General features: G+C 52.7%; 1 protein-coding gene across 1 annotated transcript in view; it reads right to left on the bottom strand.

Moving 5' to 3' along the window:
* Cdh13 (cadherin 13) overlaps positions 1 to 24,406 on the bottom strand; it is an 873,075-nt gene that overhangs the window by 285,532 nt on the left and 563,137 nt on the right. The window contains exon 6 of the mRNA XM_027933116.2: positions 16,677 to 16,821. Coding sequence (XP_027788917.2) covers positions 16,677 to 16,821 — 145 coding nt within the window. The remainder of the gene's footprint in view (positions 1 to 16,676; positions 16,822 to 24,406) is intronic.

Genomic DNA, 24,406 nt, shown 5'->3' with positions numbered 1-24,406 from the left:
TTGCCTTATAACAAGCAATCTGATTTTTTCCACAGTTAGTTACCATGTAGGAAAGGAAAACTAACAGAATGAGGATTTGGGACAATAATACATTAAACACACAACACATCTGCTTCATATTTGTCTCACACGCGCGTGTGGAATTATGAGGGTGCAGGAAACAGGACATGTGAGGCTCAGGCCATTGTGATGAGACTAATTGCTGAGCTTATAAAATAAGCATAGTAAGGTCCATATTAAAAGAGCATTTCCACGAGTTTGCAGAGCACCAGATCAATACGCAAAATCAATTGTATCTCTATTTAATGGCAATGAATGATACAAAATGAAACTAGGAATGATTCAATTTATAATAGAATCAAAAAGTAAAATAATTAGGAATATAACACTGCAAGACGTGTATGTTGAGAACACGAGGCATTGGTGAGGAATATTCGGGATGTGAGCCATGGAAAGGCACCCTATGTTCATGGACTAGAAGTCCCAATATTGGTAGAAGAGCCAAGCTCTTTGAATTGATCCAAGATCGGCCCAACACAATGCCAGTCGAAATCCCACTTACCTTCTGTGAGTTTCCACAGAACTTAACAAGTTGATTTTACGATTCATACAGAAATGAATTGTGGTGACGACCCCATCCCATCAATGCCCTTCAGAATAGACTAAGGATCTTGAAAAAGAAATGCCAGTCCATGCCACACGGTGCCCTGACTTCCTCACAGTGCCCCGGAGGCTGGATGGATAGGGACCTCGTGCACCCCTCACAGGAAAGGAAAGGTGCGCCTGCCTTGGATCATTGTCTGGATGTTTCTCAAATGGTTAACGCGGAGTTACTTCAGGGGCCAGAAAGCCAATTCCCAGACAGCACTCAGGAGAAATGAAAACAGGCCTGACCCTAACTCACCCCGAATGTTCAGAGCATTGTTCACACTTGCAAAACAGGGGTGAGGACCCCCCACCCATCCCTGTGTGAGTGGGTGAATGCAGTCAAACAATGAAAACTCCAAGGGAAATCTGCTCCATAGATCTTGTTGAGCCACATCAACAAACAACGTCAGTACAGATGCGACAGCACGACGCGCCCCAAGGGCATCATCACAGAGGGAGAAAGGGGGGGGGCTGTGCTGGCCCGCCCCAGGGCAGCACAGGTGGGGCGTGGGGGGGGCCAGGAGCCACGGCCACTGTGACAGGATTTCACTGGAGGTGACTGTGCACCCCCCGCTGAGGTGGGCTGCTGCAGGACTGTGACATACACACTGAATTGTCCTTTGCTCTGAAGACCATGCCACGCAGTGTGGGGTGTGCCATGGTCAGGCTGTGGCACCTGCCACAGAGAGAAGCTCCAGGGGTCAAGCTTGCCTGTGTCCAAACGTGGGCCACACAGTCTGCACGGAGACGTGCTAAACCAAGGCGTCTCTTGTCGGGGGTGCCGGGGTGCTGAGTGCCAAGCCGCCCCGGGATCCACATTCCAGACACCCAGGGATCCTGGAGGTGGCGGGGGGCGTGACATTCTAAAACAGATACACCCAGGGAGGTACTCTATATGCCTGTGGCAGGACACTGTCCATGGACACTGAGAAGCTGTGCAGCTGCCACCCGCTAATGGCTAAGGGGCCAGGTTGGGCTTCTGCTGACCTGTGCCAATGACGGTGGCGCTTTGTCCCCGAGCAGGCGCGGTGTCCTGCTGTGTCATTTTGACTTGGCACTGCCCCGTCTGTGACAGGCATCTACCCTGGAACAGGTGGACCATGGCCATGGCAGGAGACTTCTGGAAGCTGGATGGGTCTGGGGCTGCCCACGGGGCCCTCAGCCCAGCTGGGCACCCTCCTCACCTGAAAACCTAAAGCATCTGTGAGGAGAGCTTCACCAGCCTGTGTTGTGACAGACATGTCCCAAGACTGCTCCTGAGGCTCTGGGGGACGGTGCTGGCATGGGACTGCTTGAAAATTACAGGTGGGTAACTGACTTAAAATCGAACTTCTGCTAGTTGTTAGTGTATGAGTCCTGGCTTTTACTTACTCCTGCTTTTTGGTTGTGTAGCGCGGGTTACTCGTGGCTGGTGTGTAGACAAGATAACACAATCACATTCCGTATTAGTTTTCTATTGTTGTTGTTGTGAATTGCCACAAACTCAGTGGCTGGGGACAGCATGTGTCTGTGAGTCAGAGGCCTGGGCTCAGTGCGGCTCACGGTGGGCTTCCTGCTCAGGGACTCAGAAGCCAGCATCCGGGCGGCGGGGAACAGTGGTCCTTACTGGAGACTGTGGAGACCCCCCCAGTTGCTCATTCAGGAGTGGCAGAGCGCTCCCTTTGCGCTCTCACTATGCAGGTGGCCCTCCCGTCTCTGCCTGTGACAGGCTGACCCCTCTGCAGCCCCTCGGGATGTGAGACCCCTGAGCTTCCTTCCCCTCCTCTCTCCCGCTCTCTTGCTCTCTTCTTTTGCTGATTTCTGTTTGGCTGTTTTCCTGGTTGGTGGATCCTAATTGTGTACATTTACGGGACGCCACGTGATGCTTCGATGCATGTAAACAATGTGGCGTGATTAAATCCAGCTAATGAACCCATCCATCATCTCAGGAATCCTGTCATTTGTGACAGCGTGGGTGGACTTGGAGGATGTGATGCTACGTGAAACAAACCAGGCAGGAAAAACAAACACGGCGCGAGGTCACGTATGTGTGGAGTCCAACCCTGTTGACCTCACAGAAGCAGAGGTGGTGGCTCCCAGAGCTGGGGTGGCCGGGAGGGGGAGGATGGGGGGCAGTCCATCGAGGGACAGAGTGTTGGGCGGACATGAAGAGGAAGTCTTCACCTGCACGGCTGGGCGCGCACCCATGTTCCCTCTGTGCTTCTGAGAGCGCCACGTGATTGTTTGGCTCTGTGTGATTCACCTCCCAATTTGAGGCTGATGAATGGCCTTAATTACATTGGCAGTCTCTCTTGCCATGTGAGGTGACCTACCACAGGGGTAACAGCAGGGAAGGGAGATCTTGGGGGCCAGGATCGTGTCCACAACAGTGTGATCAGCTTCACACACCGGCTTGACTGGGCTCTGAGGAGCCTAGATATTCAGCAATGCTAGTTGGGGTGTGTCTCTGGGGGCATTCCTGGGTGATATTAGCAATTGATCTGTATGGAATAAAGCAAATTTCCCTCCTTAATGTGGGTGGGCCTCGTCCAATCAGTCAAAGGCCCGTGTAGAGCAGGAAGGTAGAGTGAGCGCCCTCCCACCCACCCAGAGCTGGAAGGCTGGTCTTTCTGGTCCATGGGCTAGAACCCAAACCTCAGCTCTTCTCAGCCTAGAGCCCACAGGCTTAGAGGGTTGGAAATGATGCTTTGAACTCTGGTTCTCGGGACTTGGGCCTAGACAGGAAGTACACGGCAGCTCTCTCTGGCCTCTGGCTTGCTGCCTATGGACCTTGGACATCTCAGCCTCCGTGGTCACGAGAGTCAACTGCTTTAGAAGCCCTCTGTCCCCACACACAAGTACACACGTGTATAAGTACTGCTTCACGCGTGGTTTCTCCCTTAGCTGAGGTAGTCACAAGCTGAGGTCGGCTCAGGGTCGTTAATGACAGACCTGAGGACGCGGGGAAAGGGCCTGCATGGCTAAGGAGCACCCCGACGTCGCCCACCCCTTTCTCCTTCCCTGAACACAGACACGGGTTTGATGTCGAACCCTGTGACTGGTGCGACAGGGGAATGTCCACCGACTCACAGAAATGCCACCTGTCAAGTCACTGAAGCACAAGAGCAGCCACCCACCTCCCAGTGCTGGACATACTAGGACCCCGGTGCCACCCAGGCTCAGGCTGTGACCTGCCACAGCAGCAGCACTCCAGGGGGAGGGAAGCTTCCTGGGCACACTCAGTTTCCAGGCCCTGGTCACGTCTCCCTAGCTCTAGCATGTTCTCTTCCGTGACGTTTGCCCTTCTTAACACACAGCTTGACCTTGCCCTCTGAGCTGCACTCAGGACCAGTGTGGTTGACCATCCGGGCCAGGAGGAGCCCCCCACCCCCAGGCCTGCCCTGGAGCCGGCTTGGCCTGCCGCTGTCCTGTGCACCTTCCCCAGCAATGAAACACCGAGGCCTACCCTGGGGGACGGCGGGCATGCTGGGACGGAGGGAGTGCAGGGTGGGGGAAGGAAATGGGGCAGGAGGTCAGGGCCCCAGACTCTCTGGCGCCTCCTTCTGTCTGAGTAACCTCTCTGCATTTCCTTGTTCTCAAATCAAAAGCAGAGCTGGCAGGAGGGGATGGTGGCGGGTTGGGAAGTGCCCATCTCAGTCAGGGTCCTTCACCCTAAGGCCAGCCTGATGGCTGTTGAGGTTGCAGAGACATCTGTGTGACATGGCTCCTCGGTGCAAAGAGACCTGGTGGGGAAGCCTCTGCCTTTCCCTCCTCGCCTCCCGCAGATGGCAGGTGAGGGCTTGGCCGGGAGCCTCAGCAGCCTCCTGTCCTGGGGCCTGTGTGCTGACCCTCACTGCCGCAGCAGAAATGGCTGGTGCAGAGCGAGGCCAAGGCCTCGGCACCTGTAAGTGGCCTGGTGGGGATTGCGGAGGGCTGACCTGAGCCTCGGCCGCCTTCCCAGGGCTGCCCTTGAGTGGAAACGGGTTTTATCAAATATCATTTCTGAGACACTCAGCTCCACCTCTCCAGCAAGCAGCGGCCTCCCCTCCTGGCAGCAGGGCCTGGCGCAGGTGCGCTCTGTGCACGGGGTCTCACAGCCCCGTCATCCCAACTGGCACCGAGCACGGCTGCTCCTGACCACGCCGGCACACTAGCACCTCTAAAGCAAGAGCAGCACCTCCTCCAGGGTGAGATTTGTTGTAAAAATGAACCTCGTCTCTGGAAAGAGAAGGATGAAGTTCAGGTATGTTACATAGGAAGGAGGAACCCGGAACATTCCACCAAGCGAAGGAAGCCTGACACAGAAGGCCACCTCTCGTGTGATGCACGAAATGCCCGGACAGGCAAGCATCCAGCTACAGGAAGTGGACTTGCGGTGTCGAAGGACCAGCGAGGATGGGGAAGTGAGGACCCATTGCTAAGGCTGCAGGGCTGTGTTCTGGCATGATAGGAAGATTCTGGAATCGACCGTGGTGCTGTTGCACAATTCTGTGAATACACCGAGAACTATGAATAATACGTTGAAACAAGTTCAGTGGTGAGTGGCCCAGTGTGTGAATATCTCATTAAAGCATAAATAAGATGAGCGAGCAGCTGAATTGTGCACACAGGTGTGCCCTGCCAGCCACTTTGCAATGTCATTCTTGACAAGTGCTTAAAACATACCGTCCCTAAATTTGTGCACAAATGAGGTTTCAGTAACATTGCTCTGTGGCATCGTTTCCACTCCGTATCATCCCAACTCCCACAGAAGGCTCCCACGGTGGCTCCCCACCCACTCAATACGAGGAACAGGAGCAGATGGACACAGCTGGTGAAAGGGAGGCCAGGACTGCAGTCAGCTTCCCAGGTCCCAGAACTTTTCTGACCCGGCAAACGGCCAGGGGACAGCATGAGACCCTCCAGAGTCCCATTACCATTGAAAACAGTCGGTGCAATTAGTGGCTGGTAGCTCCACCACTCGTGGCTCACGTGGACTTTGTCAGGCGTGGTGCTAGCCGGACGTGCTCTCCTACCAGGCTCTGGCCGTCTCCTGGGGGCATTTCCATGACCCTGATTTTACAGAGGAGTCATCTAACGCTCAGGGGGCAGGAGAACACGTTCCTCAAGGCCTCACACTGGTCATAGGGACCCGACTGAAGCCAGGCCTTTTGGAGACAGGGCTGGGTCTCCACCTGCTTTACTCCCGTGGGGACGCAGGGTCTTCCTGTTGACCTACGTGACACGTACGTCCTCCTGATGCCTTTGTAGCTGCATCCCTGTTCAGAGAACAATGATGCTCTCTGCAGCCTTCCACTGCCCTCTTAGCAGCCCCAGGACCCTCCCCCTCCCTCTCCAGCCTCTGCATGGGGACACAGTGATACAGTGACACAGAAGCAGCCACACAGTGGTGAGCAGCCACACAGTGGCTAGCACCCCTGGGGCATCTCGGGTCCTCAGGGTGGAGGGAATCGAGACAGCTGTGCTGAGACGGTTTCTGCCACGAGGCTCCGAGTGTGTTTCTGATCTAATTACACATCTAACCACAAAGAGGCCTCGGGAAGTGTTCTGGAAAGAGCTCTAAGGTGAAGGAGGAGACGAAGACGTTTCTGTTCCATTAAGACTTGATTTTCTGATCTCCTACAGTGGGTGGCAGGAGGAGGGTGGGTCCACTGTTTTTACAGCACAGTGGTTCAAAGGTCGGGCTCAGAGTCCGGGGGGCTGGGTGGTGGTTCTTAAGGGTTGAGTGGCACTGGATATGTCGGAGTGACTAGATTTGGCTACAAAGACAGAGAAGCCTCTGTAAGAGTGAGTTAAACAAGACCTAAATGTCTCATTATCTTGTGTAAAGTAATTCCAGAGCAGGCGGTTCAGGCTGGCCCAGCAATCCACAGGCAACTGAGCCCTGTCTCTTCCACCTTTCAGCCTACGCTCCCCGTGGTTTCTACTATTTTGCTACTTCGCACAGCAAGGAGGCTGCTTGAGTTCCAGCCATCATTTCCCCATTCCAGGCAGCACTCCCCCGCCAAAAAAAAAAAAAAAAAAAAGTGTGGTAGGCAGAGAACCCCAGGGCACTCCCCTGGCTTAGTCAGCCCCCTCCAGGGCCCCCCCAGAGGTCTAACAGGGCCCCGCTGACAGCTCATTGGCTGGTACGGCCACCCGAGCTGTAAGGGACCCTGAGCAAGGTGACACTTTGCTGCTGCAACACTTGGGGGCTGTTACTAAAGGACAGTGGAGCAGACATGGAGGGGGCGGGGGCTGCCCTGGTCCCCTGGTGAACTCACGTCTTCCACTTTCTTATCTGAGGCACAACCCAGTATCTGCCCCCTGGGAGAGCACAGGAAGCCCCTAGCAAAGGACCTGGGGTCGGCCCCCACTCAGAGTGCCCAAGCTTCATAGGAGCCCCGTGTAGTCACCCACGCCCAAGCAGAGGGACCGTGGCTGCCACCAAGCGCAGCAACAACGGGCTTCATCCCTCGCCCCTCAGTCTCTCCACTGGGGCAGGGCCCCTCCCCCTTGGCACCCCTGACATTTTGAGCCAAAGAATTCCCTGTGGGGTTGCCCTGGGCTTCCTGAGAGGTCAGCAGCGCTCCTGTCTCCACCGCCAGATGCCAGTTGCACCCTGCCTGTCCCCATGGCAGCTTCAGAGAGTGTCTCCTGGGGTAAGACCACCCAAAGGTGGACCCTGGCTCCGGGTCTGGGAATCCTGGAGCCTGTCTCTGCCGGCAGGGCCAGGGTCAGGGGCAGCCTCTCGGGTCACCTCCAGCGAGACCTGGCAGCACGCTTTCCCCGCCTGCGGAAATCCACGCAGATGGTCTTGAACCAAGTGTCCCTTGCGCACACCGAGTTTGGGTGACTTAACCGCATACGTGTAAACACATGTCACTACTCAAGTCGGCCCTGCCTGCCCCGCCTGTGCCTTAGTGTGAGCCCAGGAGCACAGGGAGGGACGCAGAGGAGGGACGCAGAGGAGGGACGCAGAGGAGGGACGCAGAAGAGGCGGCCAAGCAGCCCCCGTGGCCTGGGGACAGCAAGGCCACCCTCATCCTGGAAGAAGAGACCTTTCCTGGGACACAGAGCCTGTCTGCAGACCATGAGCCTGCCCACCCCCCAGAGGGCCTGTCACCAACCAGGGACATGGCAGACAGACAGCCCGCTTGAAAGGAGAGTGGAAAACAGGAACGAGGGGAAAGAGGGAAAACCCTTGGGAAGTCTGAGAGTCTCCTGAATAAGGAGGAGCTTTGGTTCTGTGAGATCCGGATCAACCGCAGGCATCGTTAGAGCAAGGGCGCAGCGCGTCTATTAACATCTTCCTTTGACACCAGGAGCTGGGTTCTGGGCCCATATTTTATAAAACACACACTTGGAAGATGTCACATGTCCCCTTCCCACACACCCAGCCTTCAGAACCTCGGTTGTGAAGAGGGCGGGCCTCCTCACGGGTCACTCAGGGCTGCTCAAAGGAACACTCACCAGGTGAAGGGACTTGAGTGTCCTGGGGACGGGATGCCTGGTGGCTCTGGGTTCTGACCTCGGGAGGGCGGGGTCAGATCTGACCCTGGGCTCCCCAAGAACCCCCCTTCCCCAGTTCTCTGGGACACCACTCTTTTCTACCTGATGCTCGCAGACCGTCCTGGATGAAGGCCCTGTAGCCTCAGGGACCTCTGGGTTCTCCTGAGTGTTTCCAAAGGGACCTCTAGGGGACAGTTGGGTGGCACCTGAGAAGGCCACCACCACTAAGGGTGGGCTTGCAGTGACCTGGCATGGCCGGCCCTTAAAATACAACCCCAGGAGGTGGGTGCAGCTCTGTCTCCTTCCCCCCTCCCCTACACACACACACACACACACACACACACACACGTATGTGTCATGGTTTAGATGTGAGGTGTCCCCGAGACCATGCAGGATCTTCAGAGGTGGAGTGACCAGACGGTGCAGGGTGGCCTGCCAGGAGACTGATCCACCGCTGTGGATGGTGGGTGGGGCTGCAGGCGGGCAGGGTGGCTGAGGACCTGGGTCACTGGCCTATGTATTTTGTCCCCAGCAGGTAACTCTGCCTCCTGGTGGCCACCTGAGCTGCCTTCCTCCTTTCCTTCTCACTGTGCCCAGAGCTGGCTGTGGACAGAGACCTCTGAAACCTTGAGCCAAACTAAACTTTCCCTCCTCCATGTTGTCCTTGCCGGGGCCTAGTGGTCACAGCAGTGAAAAAGGTGACAAAGCAACACCTGTACCCACACACACCTGCACACACACACACTGTAGGTAAGCAGATGCCCTCCAGGCTGTTACCCTAAGACCACCATGGGGTTGCAGGAAGGGCAGCGGAGGCTGCAGACGGGAGGAAATGGAAGCGCACGGGAGGAGGAGTCACCTGGGACTGAGTTTAAACCTGAGCGTCACCCACCAGCTGTGTGACCTTGGGGAAGTAACCTAACCTCCCTGAGCATCTGTTCAACAGTTGCAGAATCTCCTGAAGACCATCAGTTCCACTCCCTGGCAGGTACCTCACCACTCCTATTGGGGCTCCTGAGAGCTGGCTGACTTCCTCCTGTGCCCCAGTGACCACCAAGTACAGGACACGCTGCTCATCAGCTGGCCTCCTGCTGGCCTGTGAGCTGTGTGTAGCCGGCCCCTCCCCAAGCGCAGCCTGTCTGGTGCATAGCGGGCCCTCTGGAGATACTTGTTGAAGAAATGAACAAACTGCCAATAAAGACAAACATTTAAAAAAGGAATGAAAAGGGGGAGTTTATAGAGATTCAGAATTTCTGACGCTCGTGACTATTTGTTTATGGAATGTACTTATCATGGGCCTGGGACTGGGGAACGCTGAAATCGAGGGGTGACAGCAAACCATGGGGTCCCTGCCCGAGAGCTGGTGGCTGAGGACACTGCTTTCCTCTCCCCTCAGCCCACGCGGGAGTGAGAAGCCTATTAGGGCGCTGACCGCACGAGCTTATCTGAAGAAGGCCCCGGACAGCGACCTAGACAGCGAACCAGCCAACGTCCAGCAGCCCCACTCAGGGTGGGCTCGCCACCAAAACCATGTGTGACCTCTTCTTGCCACTCCCGATGCCAACCTGGTCCAGGTCATGGTCATCTTTGGCTTTGAAGGCTGAAATGCCCCTGTCACCCTCCTTTCCTTCTCCACTGAGTGGCACACGTTTTCTTGTACCAGTGGGATCAGATGTGACCACTCCCTTGCTTACCTCCCCCAGGCCTCCTGCTAGGGGACAACATGACCCCAACCTACAGGCCTGGAAACCAGTCTGTGGACTTTTGTGCAAAGCATCAGAGAGTGCATAGTTTGGGCTCCGTGGAAGGTACGGTCTCGGTCCCAGGCACCCAGTCCTGGCAGCATCACAGGGAAACAGACACAGTCAGTGTGTGGAGGGTGGGCAGGGCCGGTCCAATACCACCTGATTTTAGAAACAGGCAGGGGCCAGACCTGGTCCAGGGCCTCATCTGTTGACTCTTGCGCAGACACCCTGCCTGGCCTGCCCCCGGGAACTCTCCTGGGCTTGCTCCTACGTTTCCCAGCCACGGGCCCTCATGCCTGCCCCCTCCTCTGCCACTCCTGCCCCCAGACCTTGGCACATTCCGGTACCCTACATGCAGCTCCTTCCTCCAGGCCCTGCTTCCTGGGCTCCCTCCGTCACTCGGGCCCCTCCCTGACCTCGCCTTCATTCTGTCACCTCACCTGGCTCTATCTTACCCAAAGGATCTAAATTACCTTTGTTCATTTAGCAGATTCTCCCCTCCTTGCCACACACCATAGCTGTGCTGGGAACAGAGTCCTGGAGGGCCTTGTCACCCCCCATCCCAGCACCTAGAATGTGACCCAGCTGGTAGCAGCCGCCCAGTGACCACGTGAAGGAATTCCTCAAACGAAATGGTGATAAGGAGCTTATTGAGATAGAGCTGTCCCTGAACCTGCAGCGCTCGACGCCTCGTGGACCTGCTGTTCACCCTCAGCCGCAGCAGGAGCTCCCCGTGCTGCAGAGAGGGGACGCTCAGGCATGGGGCCGCTTCCCGGGACAGCCCGGGTGCTCTCCTGCCACAGCTCAGGGCGCTCTGTATGCTCACTGCCACCCGATTTCCATTCGGACTAGACATTCCCGTCAGAGTTATTCTTTGAAAAGGTTGTGGAAAGATCAGTCGCTTTCTGAAGCTACCGAAGCTGCTTTACCCTGTCTCCACTTTGAACTGTTGTTTTAATGGAGTTAATTAAATTTACATCTTATTTTCAAATGTTTGAGGCCACAAATCCTCTCCCAAGTGAAGAGTGGAGGGAGGAGGGCTTCCTTCCCACATCTGAGCACCTCCTAAGACTAATGCACGGAGCTGCCCCATGTCTTCTTTGATAGGGAAGCAAATGATGTGATCCCGCGGGCCGTGTCCCCCAGAGCCCCTGAAATTCAAGTCTACCTAGTGACACTGGCAGTGGGGAGACGGGCACCCAGCCTGGCCTGGGAATGAAACCTCAGGGTGGAGAGGACGGCCATTCAGGAAGCAAAGTGGTGTCCCCAACCCATCAGTCAACTTAGTACAGTCAACTTAGGGTCAAAGGGGACTATGGGAAAGAGAAGAGAATCACAAGCATCACTCAAATCCAAATCAAACTGCCAAGGCACATCCTCCGTCCTCAGTCCCACTTACATGAATTCATACTAAGTAAATTGTCACCAGACAGAGAAGGGATTCTGCTCCCTGCAGAATTGATTGAAAGCGAGAGCATCTTTGGTCCTCAGGGGACTGGATGACTGGCAGATGGTGGAGCTGGACACTAGCTGTTGGCAATGGCGATGCAGCTCAATGTTCGTTGATTAACAAAAGCTTCCCTGGGACCCGTGGTGGAGAGTGACTTGCAGAAAGGCAGGTGCAGTAAAGCTGCGGACCTGCCTCTCCCTGGGCAGAGATGCCGGGGCATCTGCAGGGTCTCCCAAGGGCCACCATCTCTGGTGAAATGTGGTATGATTGCACTTTTTTTTTTTTTCACTTTGAAAAGCTAAAAAAATGTTGCATTTAAAAAAAAGTTTTAATTCTTAGAAATCAAACAACATGGCTGCACACCCAACGTTCCAGAAGCCCTGGGATCTGCTGGGACAGCCAGAAGGAAAGACATTTTAAGTTTCTGAAAATATCAGTGAAGACAGGCTTGACCGTAGGTGGCCTGAGAGCTGCGTCCCATGGGAAGAGGCAACCGTGAAAGGACCTTAGTGCCAGGCCAACCCAGCAAACCGAGGACGCTGCTGCCCTGAGACAGGCGCCAAATGTCAGCTGTCAGATGTCACAGTCATCCTTACTTAGTGCAAGCCACCCTGGGAAATAGCAGCTGCCAGGCAGTTTGAGCCCCCAGGCAGCCTCCCTGAGGGGCCACTTGATGGGCCATTTCCCTCCCGCCTGCCTGGTGGGACTTGTTTAAGGATTAAGGTGATTTGTGTCCCGAGGAGGAGAGACCCAGGTAATCCTGGGAACAATAAAGGGCCTCACATCACCTCTCCAGAGAGGGCCCTTCCCTGTAAGCCCAGGTTCCGTCCCTCCTGGGATAAGCAGCCAGCCTGGCTGTGACCTAGCTGTCGCGCCCATCTCCCTATATGGCATGAATACAGGAGGGGCTGAGTGCCCTCGGCCCAGAGAGCGGCACAGAGGGGTGCTCAGAGTGCCCCCGAGGGCAGGCAGGATAAACACCACAGTGGCCTTTCTCAGTCACGGGGTTGGAGACCAAGATCGTCCTCGCATTGCCTGTCTCCCCGACAGCCCTCAGAGCTGCTCCCCCTGCCTGGGGCAGGGATCTCCCAGTTGCCCCGGTGGCCTTCCAAAGTGGCTGGGGCAGGGCAGAAGGCAGAGCCCAGGCCAAGCCCACGGCCCCATGCAGTATCTTGCTGCAAGGGCCCCTGGGAGCCCCAGCTCCCAGTTTGCCCTGTGCATGGCCGAGGTTGAAGTGCTGCTGGGAACCGTTCCTACCCGGTGTCTCCTCCTCAGGCTGGGGGACGGGCATCCCAGCGCTGATCCTTGGCTGGAATAACTCTGAAGTGTGTGCTTGATGCCACATCCCCAGAGCTCCCCCAAGGCTCAAGCTGAAAAGTCTACTCTGCTAGCCACCTTAATGTCGCACCTTCAACCGGCTGGCCTGTTGTCCCCTGGTGCCCCTGCACCTCCCTGGTGAGCCGCACGCCCTCACGGGGTCTCTTCTGGAGGAAGCCCTACCTGCCTTTTGCTCCTCATGGGTAGCCCCTCACAGAGGTGCCCAGAAGGCCACCCGTGGCAGGAACACCTGTAAGTCGGTGCTGATAGGCTCCAGAGGCCTTGGCACTGTGCCTCCAGAGTTCCCAAGGCCCTGTCCTCCTCCTGCCACTGCTCGTCATGTCCTGCAATGCCTTGGACATTCAGAAAACACCAGTCTCCCACAGAGTTCTGGCTGTGGAGCCCCCAGAGTCTGGCTCGGGCCCCATAAATCAATGCCTTGTGACGCTATGAAAGGAGCAGCTCGTGATCCGCTAAGTTCAAAGACCATTATTTTCTGTTGATCTGCCTTCATGCAGGAGTGATTCCCCCAAATAACACCCTGGAGTTTCACACGGAGCTGCTGGGAATGGTCTCCTGTCTGCACGTACAGATAAATACGGGTGACCTTCCTCCGTGATGGATCGGCGCTGATGGCATTCGGGTACATGGGGACATGGAAATGATGCCTGTTTGTGGGAGATGAATTCGCCTTCACACTAACTGTGTGTCCCTTAGCTTTACCTGTGCTGAAGGGTACACTGTCAGAATAAAAAGAAGAATCGCAGGATTAACAATACACCAGCGTTTCCTGCACATTTATTATGCTCTAAGCTCTGGGTGAGGCACTGTCTCGCTTGTTCTTCCCTCAGTCTCCAAGGCGGACACTAGTGCGTCCACCCCCTCATACAGACAGGGCAGCTGAGGCTTCCAGAGGTCCAGAAACTGGCCCGAGGTCTCGTCTGGCTTAGAAGCTGAGCAGAGTGGCCGACCCAGTGCTGGGCCCGGTGGAGAACAAAGACATGGAGCCCCACGTGCCACAAACGTTAAAGGTTTCAAGATGGTGACAACAGGGCATCAGGAAAGCAGGGTCCTTCTGAGCATGAGGCTTTGTGCGGCTGTGTGGCCACACCCCATGCAGGCAGTCATGGGTCTGTGGGCTCAGGAGAGTGCGTGGGCCATGACGAGGGCCTCGGGTCTATCCTATGTGCTTTGGAGAGGGGCAGCAGCTGGCCTTCTACTGCGTGGTGAGCCTGGCGATCGGGCAGAAGTGCTGGTCATTTCCTGTCAGGATGCGAACCAGCTGATCCAGCAGAGCTGCATGGTACCCTCCCCTACAAGCCAGGCCTGCAAAGAGCCCATGATGCCAGCCAGGGAGCTGAGAAGGACCCAGGGGCCAGGCGGCCCTTGGGTGTCTCAGGTTCAAACAGGAACAGACGTGGTCCATTATGCTCAGACCTGGAGCAGGCTCTGGGCAGGACAGCCGCGCCCACGTGGCCAGCACTTCACCACAGAATGGAGGCAGATTGGCAGCTGCCTGTCAGCCAAATGAGCACCATCTCCCCCATTCTCTCTCCCTCATCCTGGCTCTTGGAGAGGCGGCGGCCAGCTCCAACACAGAGCGTGGTTTAAAGAGCTCGTGCCCCGAGCCAGAGACCTGCACACCGATTCCCTCTCCTCCATCAGCTGTCCAGTGTGGGCGCGTTTCCAAACCTCTGTGAGGTTCAGTGTTCTTATCTGTAAGATGGAGATGGGGGTGTCCATCTCTCAGTAAGGCCCGGCTGGTGGGGGAAGTGGCACAGTGGATCAAAAGCCCCTGGCACCCAGCAAGGGTCTAATTCTGAGCAGTGACAGTCCCGGGGCCATTTTCATCATGAAGTGTGTGGGACAGGTGCAAGAGCATGTGACCAGGGACGACCAGACAGAATATCGAGATCCTCCCCGAGCTCTTACTTGTGGTTTGGAGAAGTCTCGGGGCTCTCCACGTTCAGCATCCTTTCTGTAACGTGTCTGCTCAACACTCCCGACACGCAGGATTCTAAAAGCCACAGATGAGCAGGGTGCTGTGGAATTGGGAGAGGCGGCCCTTCTGATGGCCCGCCATGGTTGGCATAGGTTGAAACTGGTCTGGGCTGGGGAGGGGCAGGAAAGGGCCTGCTCCCGGCTTTCCCAGGTTTGCTCTGTGTCATGGAGTCCACGGCCATATCTCCTGAAGCTCTCCTACAGGGTGCAAAGTAATCTGAGTGGTTTTCCTCCAAAAGCTTTCTATAAAATTTCCACATTCATGACCTGAATGTGACCCACTCCATTCCGATTCCTCCTCTAGAGATAAACCCAGGGATCCTGAAGAGAGAAAACCAGGCCAAGCTACGCATCGTCAGTGGCAGCTACTTTACACAGATGCCCAAGCCCGGCGCGTGGCTTTATGGGATAATACCAATCACAAATCAAAGCTCCAGCGTTTCCATGTTCCTGAAGATGTCACTACCCCTAATGGATAGCTCTGTGCTTTAAGAAATCCAGTGTGCTTTAAAGATTCTATTTTTCTTCAAAAATATGACATGTATATGAAACAATCTGATGCTCTTTCCTAAACCTTAACAAGGACCAGGTGGGAGGAAGTTGGCCGTCATCTAATCACCCACGCAGAACGCACAAAGCCGTGCGTGCTCACAGCGCCCAGGATGTAGCCTCTGCCACTCTCGGTGAGAACACCTTTCCTGCACAGGCGCATTCCAGAGCCCCAGCTACAAGGCCCAGGGGACCTCAGACAGAAACCCGGAATCCTCCGGCTCCACTCCCACCCTGGCCTCTTTAATAGCTGACCGCATTGCTTCTCCCAGCTTGTTCTGCACACCAGCTTGTTAAGTAGATTTCTGTAAACATCAAACCCAAATTCCACGGGCTCTGTCACTGAAGCCCTCTCTCCGTCAAGAGCAGCACGCAGCCTGTCTGCCCTGACGGCATCTGATCCGCCCTCCCGGCAGCTTTGCCTCTGGGGGGCTGTTGTTGCTCCTCTGCTCCATTCCCCCCCCCCCAAACACCCTCTGCACACAAGAGCACACTGGGAAGGGAGAGGGTCGCTCCTGCCCTTGGGGGTTCTCATGAGGTGCCAGAGACCCAGCTCCCAGAAGCTGAAGGGAGGTTTCAGGCACCTTGCATACAATTATTCACCTGGCAGTCTGGGAGGGTTGCCATGGCAACGCTTCCTGAGCCTCCACATCTACATGTCACTGATACATCCCATCAGTTCAGCAGCGAGGGAAAAAACCGGCCAAGCAGTCCTCGGGCCCCCACTGCCCTGACTCTGTCACCTATGGTTTGGGCATAATCTTAGACCCGGAGACAGTGGTCCTTTTAATAAAAGTGCCTTTCACTCAAGCGTATCTTAAAGCTTAAAATCAAAGTCCAGACTAATAGGGATTTTCCTCCTTTGTTCTTCCTTCTTCTAGCACCGGACACGGGAGTGGCTTCTGCTGTTGGCCACATGGTGCTTTAATCAGTATGTTCTGGGCCAAGAAAGGGAGCTCTAACTTCTAAAGCCTCCCCAGGAGGGTGGACCTGGGGACGCGATCGCAGGGAGCTCCCTGGTACCCAAGTGACTCAATAACACCAGGCACGCGCTTGCCTCTGGGCCTCTAACTGAGCAAAGCTTCCTCTGTGCACATCTCTAAGGAGAGGGAAAGGAGTCCTACCTGCTTCACCATATTGTTCTCATTAAAAGGCGACAATGAAAAGAAATAACAGTTCTCTGGCCTCACCGTATCACAGCGCTGAGCCCTACCCTGCCCTGACACGGGTGGCCGGATATCACACGGTGCTCAACACCAGCTGAGCATCAGAGACTTGGAGGTGGTCATCCCAGAGGACCCCTGCAGGGACAAGGGATGACACTTTATAGCTCAGAGCCTCATCATTTTGGGCCGCCTTCCACCCAGGGAAGTGCTGTGTCAATGCTGGTGCATGCCCCTGAGTTAGGACAGCAGGACAACAGTGTCTGGAGTCCCTGAAGACCACAGAAGGCCACTGTCCAAGCTATCACGCTGACGCAAGGCAGCCCGACGTACCTGTGGGCGACCCCTCCATGACGTGGCCGATGTAGGGGCCTTCCCGGAAGGTTGGCCTGTTGTCATTCTGATCGATCACGATGATTTCCAGAGGCACGGGCCCTTCCAGGGTTTTGCCGTTGACATCAGTAGTCTCCACGAACAGCTGTTGGTCAAAGAGAAAGGGGGAGAAATAAGGCCTTAACTCGTTATGAAGACTGAAATCTGGTTCCCCAGAGAAAGTAGGTTATGTCTGCAAGATTATGAGCCCGTGGCCGTATTCAAACTTTGGTCTCAATGGACAGGCACTGGGAGTGGAATAGAGACCAAACATCTCAGCACAGAAGGCAGAGATCAGCTCATGTTAGATTCCCCTGGGAAATTACAATTAATTCACCAAATATGCGAAGAGTGTTAAAAAAAAAACCAACTCACAATCAGCCCTAGCTGAGAAAATGTGCTTACATTGTTTTTGTTTTTCCAACATCATTATTCTTAAAAGGAATGTTATGCTAATAAAAGTATTTGACTAAGCATTTATGAACGGAGCCCATTAAGGGATGAGTGTTTACGCTGACGTTCAGGAGAAATGCACGCCAGGCAGTGTTTTAGAAGACGTGGCTCATGCAGGAAAGCCAGGATCTGCAGGGCCCTGAGTGGGACCTCGAGATTCCTGCCCAGCGGGCTTTCACCAGGTCCTGGGATTCCCCAGGCCCATGAGGCACTTCCATAGAGAGCTGCCTTCGGATCCCAAGGAAGGCAGCGCCCAGACCCAGCTGTGCTGGGTTAGAAGCAAGGAATTACGCCATGGCATCCCCTGAGGACTCAGGGACTTCGTGTTCCCATCTTCTGTGCTCAGTTCTGCCTTTGCTGCACTTGGCAAGAACAGCCACCCTTCTTGGGTGAGTGCTGTTCCCGGCAAAGGTGGCAGGCAGCAGTGTTTCAGTGACAAAAAAAAAAAAAGGCATTTGCAGTCAGAACTCTGGGGAAAGGGTCTGCATTTTGGATCCCAGCACAAGAGGGCGCCCTCTGTGACCTGGAGCAAGACCCTCAGCTGTCAGTTTCCTCATCCATCAAATGGGCCAACAGAAAGATCATTAGAGTCATAACAAGCAGTTGTAGGCAGGTGGCCCTAATCACTCACTCAGTCCTCACAGCAACCCCATGGCCACTTTTGGGTAGGTTTCAGAAGTCAGCAAATGTTAATCCGGGGATTCCAGTTTGACCTTGCGAGGCTACCTCCAGGTCCAGGGTCAACCACCATAACGATATGTCTAAGCACCTCTTGTAAGGCCTGGGACAGAAGACTTCTCAAGAACACTAGCTGGGGCTATAGTTGCCACTGGTATGATCAATGCTATTGTCAAATTATCCCAAATTCAGAAATGAAGGAGAAGAACCGTGGAGACAAATCAGTACAGCCATCCCCCACCTGGTGGTATTGTAGCCCTTCAGAAAGTAGCGCGACAAAATTCAACAAAACCACGAAGGACTGGGGCACTTTGTTCCATGTTGCTATGACTCCTGGTCCTATCTGAGTGGCACTGTTTGGAGGGAAATATTTGCTGCAGTGTTATTTCTAATAAAAGCCTACTAGTCACCAGGTAAAAGTCCAGTGGAAGGGGACGAGCTGAATTCATGTCGGTGTGGCAATGTGTTAGACTGTGGCCATCAGGAAAAAATAATTAAGCTGCGTTGATCCTTTAGAGCACTGAGTAATGCACAGAACGACAAGTACCTGGCGCAAATGGGGTGCACAAGGACGACAGGGTTGGCGAGTCCAAGCGACTGTGAGCGGGAAACCAGGTGAGTGGGGAGGGAATTTTCTTCTTCGTTGTTTCTTTAGCATGACTTCATCTTTACTCTCATCAGCAAATTCACACACACTCACATACATGCACACCCGAGCACACACACCATCTTGATTTCTGGAGCAGATAAAATAATGTAAAGTTACCCTATAAAAAAATAAATAAATCGGCAGAGCCTTCTAACATCTGAACCCAAAGGAGATGTTACAGAGAAGGAATTTTACATTTTTATGTTTTTTTGAGAGCTATTATGAGAATAATGAAAACAAAAAATCAATCACAACAAAGCTTTGGGGGTAATTTCATGCTATAACAAAGTTATGGCTTTTTGTTCTCTCAAAATAGCCAAGGATTCGACTTTAATTTGACCAAAAATCCTTTGTCTAAAGATAACAAATATCTTGTATCTGAGCCCTGAGCTTCCACATTCTTTAAGATTTGGCCAGTGTCATAAACCACAGGAGAGACAGAGAATCAGGATCCACATTGCCAAGTGAATGGGTATATTGAAACTGGGAGGGGCCGATCCCAGACCCTTGCCAACATAATGGGAAGATAAATAGACAATAAGGAGCTAGGGCTGAGTAGGAAGAGCACAGAATGTCAGGCTCAGTTTCAGAAAACCCATTATGTAAGTAGACAACCTGCCAGTATTTTATGTCACAAAATGAGCCAGAGTTTGACTGTCAGGGTTGGTTTTTTTTTTTTTTACAAAAATAAACAGAAACCAAGAATTTGGGATCATGTCAAAAAACAGCCAACTACTCCTAACTGGCATTTATATATATATATATATATATATATATATATATATATATATATATATATATATATATAGTAGTTGGACCCAGTATCTTTATTTTATTTATTTTTATGTGGTGCTGAGGATAGAACCGTGCACCTCACATGTGCTAGGCGAGTGCTCTACCGCTGAGCCACAACCCCAGCCCCACATTTCCTCATTTCAAAAATAACAAGAAATCTTTGAGGACTTGCAGTGCTGTGCTGAGGCTGGGGCATGATGTCTTCTGAATCAGCACTTGGCATGGTCCTGTGGCAGGGCTTTCCTGCTGCACTCTGGAGAAGGTGGTGCACATGGAAGGTGGCAGCACCTGGGCCTGGTGCCAGGGAATGCTGGCACATTCCATATCCTGAGCATGGAGATCCGGGAGGCGTGGGAGGCACACTGGGCTGTGCTCAGGGGCCTGGTACCCCATCTTCCTGGTGTTGGGGGCCGGGTTTTACAGGGCACAGTCCCCAGGAGCCCTCCTGTCCTGTCATCAGTGCAGCCTTCCCAGCGGCCTCAGGAGTCCGGTTCTAGGCAGGGAATGAGCCAGGGAAGCGCCTGATGCCGCTGGGTTCCCACCCAGCTCTTGCTTCCAATGCTCAAGAGGCCAGGCTTAACCTTTACTGGAACTAGCAGGACTCTTTTTCCTTGTAAAATAATTTAGTCAAGATATTCTTCAAAGTCACTATTGGTGGTGAGGCATTCTGAGAAACTAGAGAGCAAGACCCAGGCACTTGTGCATTGACCATTTGGCTCTAAATGTGGCCCAGAGGGTGGCTTCTCCAGGGACCACAGTGGACATGCAGAACTCATCCTGTCTTCAGCCCAGGCCTGCTCTCAACCTGGCCTCGCCGTCAGCCAGCAGGCCCTTCCTGCCCTGGCCACCCAGTAGTTGTGGTAGGACACCTGTGCTGCACCAGTCACCTCCCAAAGACACCCTCCCCCCACCTCCACCACTCTGGGATGGGCTCTGCCAGGTCTCACCAAGGCCGGCACAAAAGGCACCCAGTAGGTCTTCCTGTAGGACCACTCTGGTTTGAGCACTCTGTTCTTTACAGGGCGTACACGGTTGCCTTTTAAATTTGTATTTAGAAATGTGACCCCTAACACACACCTTCAATGGCTTCTTGTCCCTCTTAGGATAAACAGCAAATGCCTTTTTTGATAAATCCTTCTGTAATCTGGTTCCAGCCATGTGCCCAAGCCATTCCATATCACAAGAGGCCCCTACCAAGCCTTACTGTCGGGCTACACTTGCCCCTGCAGATCCCCAGCTCCCGACGTCCCTCCCAACACAGCTACTGTCACACACAGCCCTCCTGCTGCCCACGGGCTTCCCACTGGAGCCCTGCTCATCCTTCAGACCCAGCCCCAACATGCAGAGCTCGCCCTCCCCTGCAGCGCCTACGGAGCCCCTGGTGTGTACTCCTGCAGCCCCAGAACCCTACAGCCCTTTCCATGATATAGGGCCCATACTCACTGGGGTGATGATTATGTCAATAGCATCTGGCCCCAGGAAGGCATGGTTTGGTGGACGTCCCTGCACATCAGTGACCCCCTAGTCCCTGGCGTGGCACACCACAGGCACTTCATGTGATGCTGCTGGCACAAAGCTCTCTTCTGAAGAAGCGATACCTCTTTAAGGGAATGCAGTAAGAAGTGCTGGCCTCAGCTGTGGGCATCTGTCCCTGCTCTCCATCTTGGCATAGGGGGCTGAGTTGGCCCCACACCAGGGGCCCTGGGCCAGTCAACTCAGTGGTCTTAATTGACCAACAAACCTCCCGAGGCGAACACCATCAAAGTGCATCAAACTGATGACTTTTTAAAAGAAGGGAATTAACTTTTATTTGGCATTTAATCTATGAGCATTCAATACTGTGGGCTCCATGCGACCTGGAGAAATTCTTGATGCAAAAAAAAAAAAAAAAAAGTCAGCAAGAGGTCCAGGGTCCCAGGGCCCATCAGGCAGGAGCCAGGCTTATCCCTGACTCCAAAATCCACGTTTCCCTCGCTGCAGCCACATGGGCTGGGTGGCTTCTCGTGGGCCCCCCTGATGATTTTAGTTGTGCTTTCTTTACTAATTATGTTGTGAATAGCTGTGCTTCTTATAGATGGCCATTTTTTTAAACTTGCCTCACCCAGTGCAAAATTATGCATGAATTTAGGAGTCTGGAGAGCTTGGGTGTTTTTATTCGTGCGCATGGAAACACACAAGAACACCCCGGGAGCCTCGCATGTTGGGCAGCAGCCTGCCGCAAACCGGGCTGAGAAACATCACGGGAGTGGCCCGGCTCCGTGTGCCCTCCTGGGAGGTCAGACTTTGTGTAAAGAAAATCAAAGCTGTCCTTAAAAACGTAACTCTCAGATGACCATCATGAATAGATGGAATAGCAGGGAGACATGGGGTGCAGATCAGCCTTCATCTCTTCAGAGCAAAGCATTCATCCTAGAATAGGAATGTTGATAGTGCACGAGGTTGTGCCCCACTTCTGGGGGGCGGGGTAGCATCCTGGCCTGTTGAGTCTTGTGTGTGGGGTTAGAGGAGGGGCAGCTCCACTCCTGAACTGGGAAGGGCCTGCTGAACAGCCACCCCAGTGCTGGGTGCCCTCATCCTCCTGTCCACACTGAGGGGGCATTCGTGGGGACGTCTCCACCAGAGACGTGAACCATCAATTCATGACATGCAAGAGGATGACTCTTCAAGCCAATTAATGCATCATAACAACAGATTGGCTGCGTGCACACTGCATCAACAAGGACGCCTTTCAAAAACAGGAACATAATGAACCAGATTACGAATCTCGCACACGTGCCCTGTCCTTCCGCTCCACCGTGGAGGGTAAACATCTCGCCCTTCATCTGGCTTGTCCTCTCATCTCCCACCACAACAGGCACAAGTTAATCTAACAGAATTGGATGCTGTGATCGTACCCAAAGGGGTGACACGATGAACAACAAAATGTGCTACAAGGATTTCTTTTGAGTGAAGGCCAAAAGGGAGGATCTTGCTTTTCAAAATTAGTTTTCATGACATGGGATGACCCAAGTCGCAGAGGAGAAGCCTGGATCAATGGAGTTGGAGCAAAGCACAGAAATAGCAGATGGACTCATGAACCATTTTGAAGAAAAACAATTTAGGAAGCACTTCAATGACCTTTCTCGACTCTGATAGTTTTTCTTTGGGCAGAATATTTAAATGGAGTAAAAAAACACACACACTCTAAACTGCTGTTTTGAGGTGACATAGTTGAACATCCGGGCGTCAGAGGAGTGCATGTGGCCACATCACGCACACTCCTCTGCCGCAGTCCTCAGATCCCAGAGAATGAAGAGCACGTATCAGACACACTCTAACCTGGGGAGAACCGGCTTCTCCTTTGGAGATGAAGATGTCTGCCACTCAAGTCAGTGTTTTCCATCCACGTTGCCCCCTGAGGCACTAAAAGACTTTCCAGCACAGATGCTGCCATTTATGCCATCTCTGGAACACCTCTTTAGGAACTTCCACTGGAGCCAATCTACCAGTTATAAACAAAAGTGGCACTCATTCCTTTCCTTTCAAATATCTTGTAAAAGAGCACATTTGTAACGCTAGAACTGTGATCCTTGGCAAGTTCACTGTGGGCAACTGGAGATACACATCGCCTAACCATGGGGTATTCCTGATTAGGCATGACTGTGAGTGCAAAGTAAACCACGTGTTTGATGACATTCTACCTTGGAAGTCATGCAAAGCTAAGACGCCAGCGTTGACGGGGAGGTGCCGTGACATTAACCTGATAAAACCCTCCTGCAAAGTGGTTCGGAAGCAGGTCTCCAGAACCTCAGAGATGCCCACAGCTTAATTATGCGAAAACTCCCTGGAAATGAGCTCACAGGATTTTTGTAAACCATGTCTACCGTTTGCGTACAACACGTGATCCCTAAGGGTTGAGAGGGGTTGTAAGATTTCTAAAAATTATATCTTCCACCCATAGGTACAATAGTTGTTGTGATAAGAAAACGATAAAACTAGTCCTAACTCATTATCAAGGTGACGCTTACCTGCCCACTCTTTTGTACCCGAGTCTTACATATTTAACATCTTGTCAGTTTATTCATTTCAGTTTTGGTAGAAACATATATATTCTATATTAGTTGAGAGCATACTCATGGTCCCATCAGATCATAGGAAACTAGAGGGCAGGAGCAGCCTTTTGCAGTGTTTAATAATTAGTGCTTTGAATAATGCAATTCCTATTAAAATTAAAGTGATGTTCTTCATAGAAAAAGCTTTGAAAATCTTTACCACCAGCACCTCAGATAAATATTAATCGCCAGGATATAAAAAGAGCTCAAAAAACTTGACACCAATAAACAATCAAACAAAAAAACAATCAGTAAATGGGCAAAGGAACTGAACAGGCACTTCACAGAAGAAGAAATATGAATGGTCAAAAAGTATATGAAAAATATGGTCAACATCTCTAGAAATTAAAGAAATGCAAATCAAAACTACATTGAGATTCCATCTTACCCTTGACCTAGAAGGGCAATTACCAAGAATACAAGTAACAATAAATGTGGGCAAGGATGTGGGGAAAAAGGTTTACTTATATACATTGTTGATGGAACTGCAATATAGAGACTTCTTGGAAAACCTGGAATGGAACCACCATTTGACCAAGTTATCCCACTCTTTGGCTTATACCCAAAGGACTTAAAATCAGCATAGTACAGTGACGTATCTACTTCAACGTTTATAGCAGATTGATTCACAGTAACCAAGCTATAGAACCAACGTTGGTGCCCTAAAACAGATGAATGGATAAAGAAAATGTGATATATATACACAACAGAATATTACTCAGCCATAAAGAAGAATGAAATCATGGCATTTGCCAGTAAATAGAGAAAACTGGAGGATGTCCTGCTGAGTGAAATAAGCCAGTCCTCAAAAACTAAAGGCAGAATGTTCTCTCTGATATGTGGATGCTAACCCACAATAAGCAAGGGGAAGAACAGAAGTTCATTGGACTAGACAAATGGAATGATGGGAAGGGAGAGGAATAGGCAGGACAGTAGAGTGAACCAGACATATCTTTCCAATCCTTATATATGAATCCTTATGTATTCATATCTCCTTATATATGAATACAACCAGTGTAACTCCA

Source organism: Marmota flaviventris, chromosome 18, assembly GCF_047511675.1.
Source record: "Marmota flaviventris isolate mMarFla1 chromosome 18, mMarFla1.hap1, whole genome shotgun sequence".
NCBI classification, from domain to species: Eukaryota; Metazoa; Chordata; class Mammalia; order Rodentia; family Sciuridae; genus Marmota; species Marmota flaviventris.
This window is presented reverse-complemented; position numbering and strand designations above follow the sequence as displayed.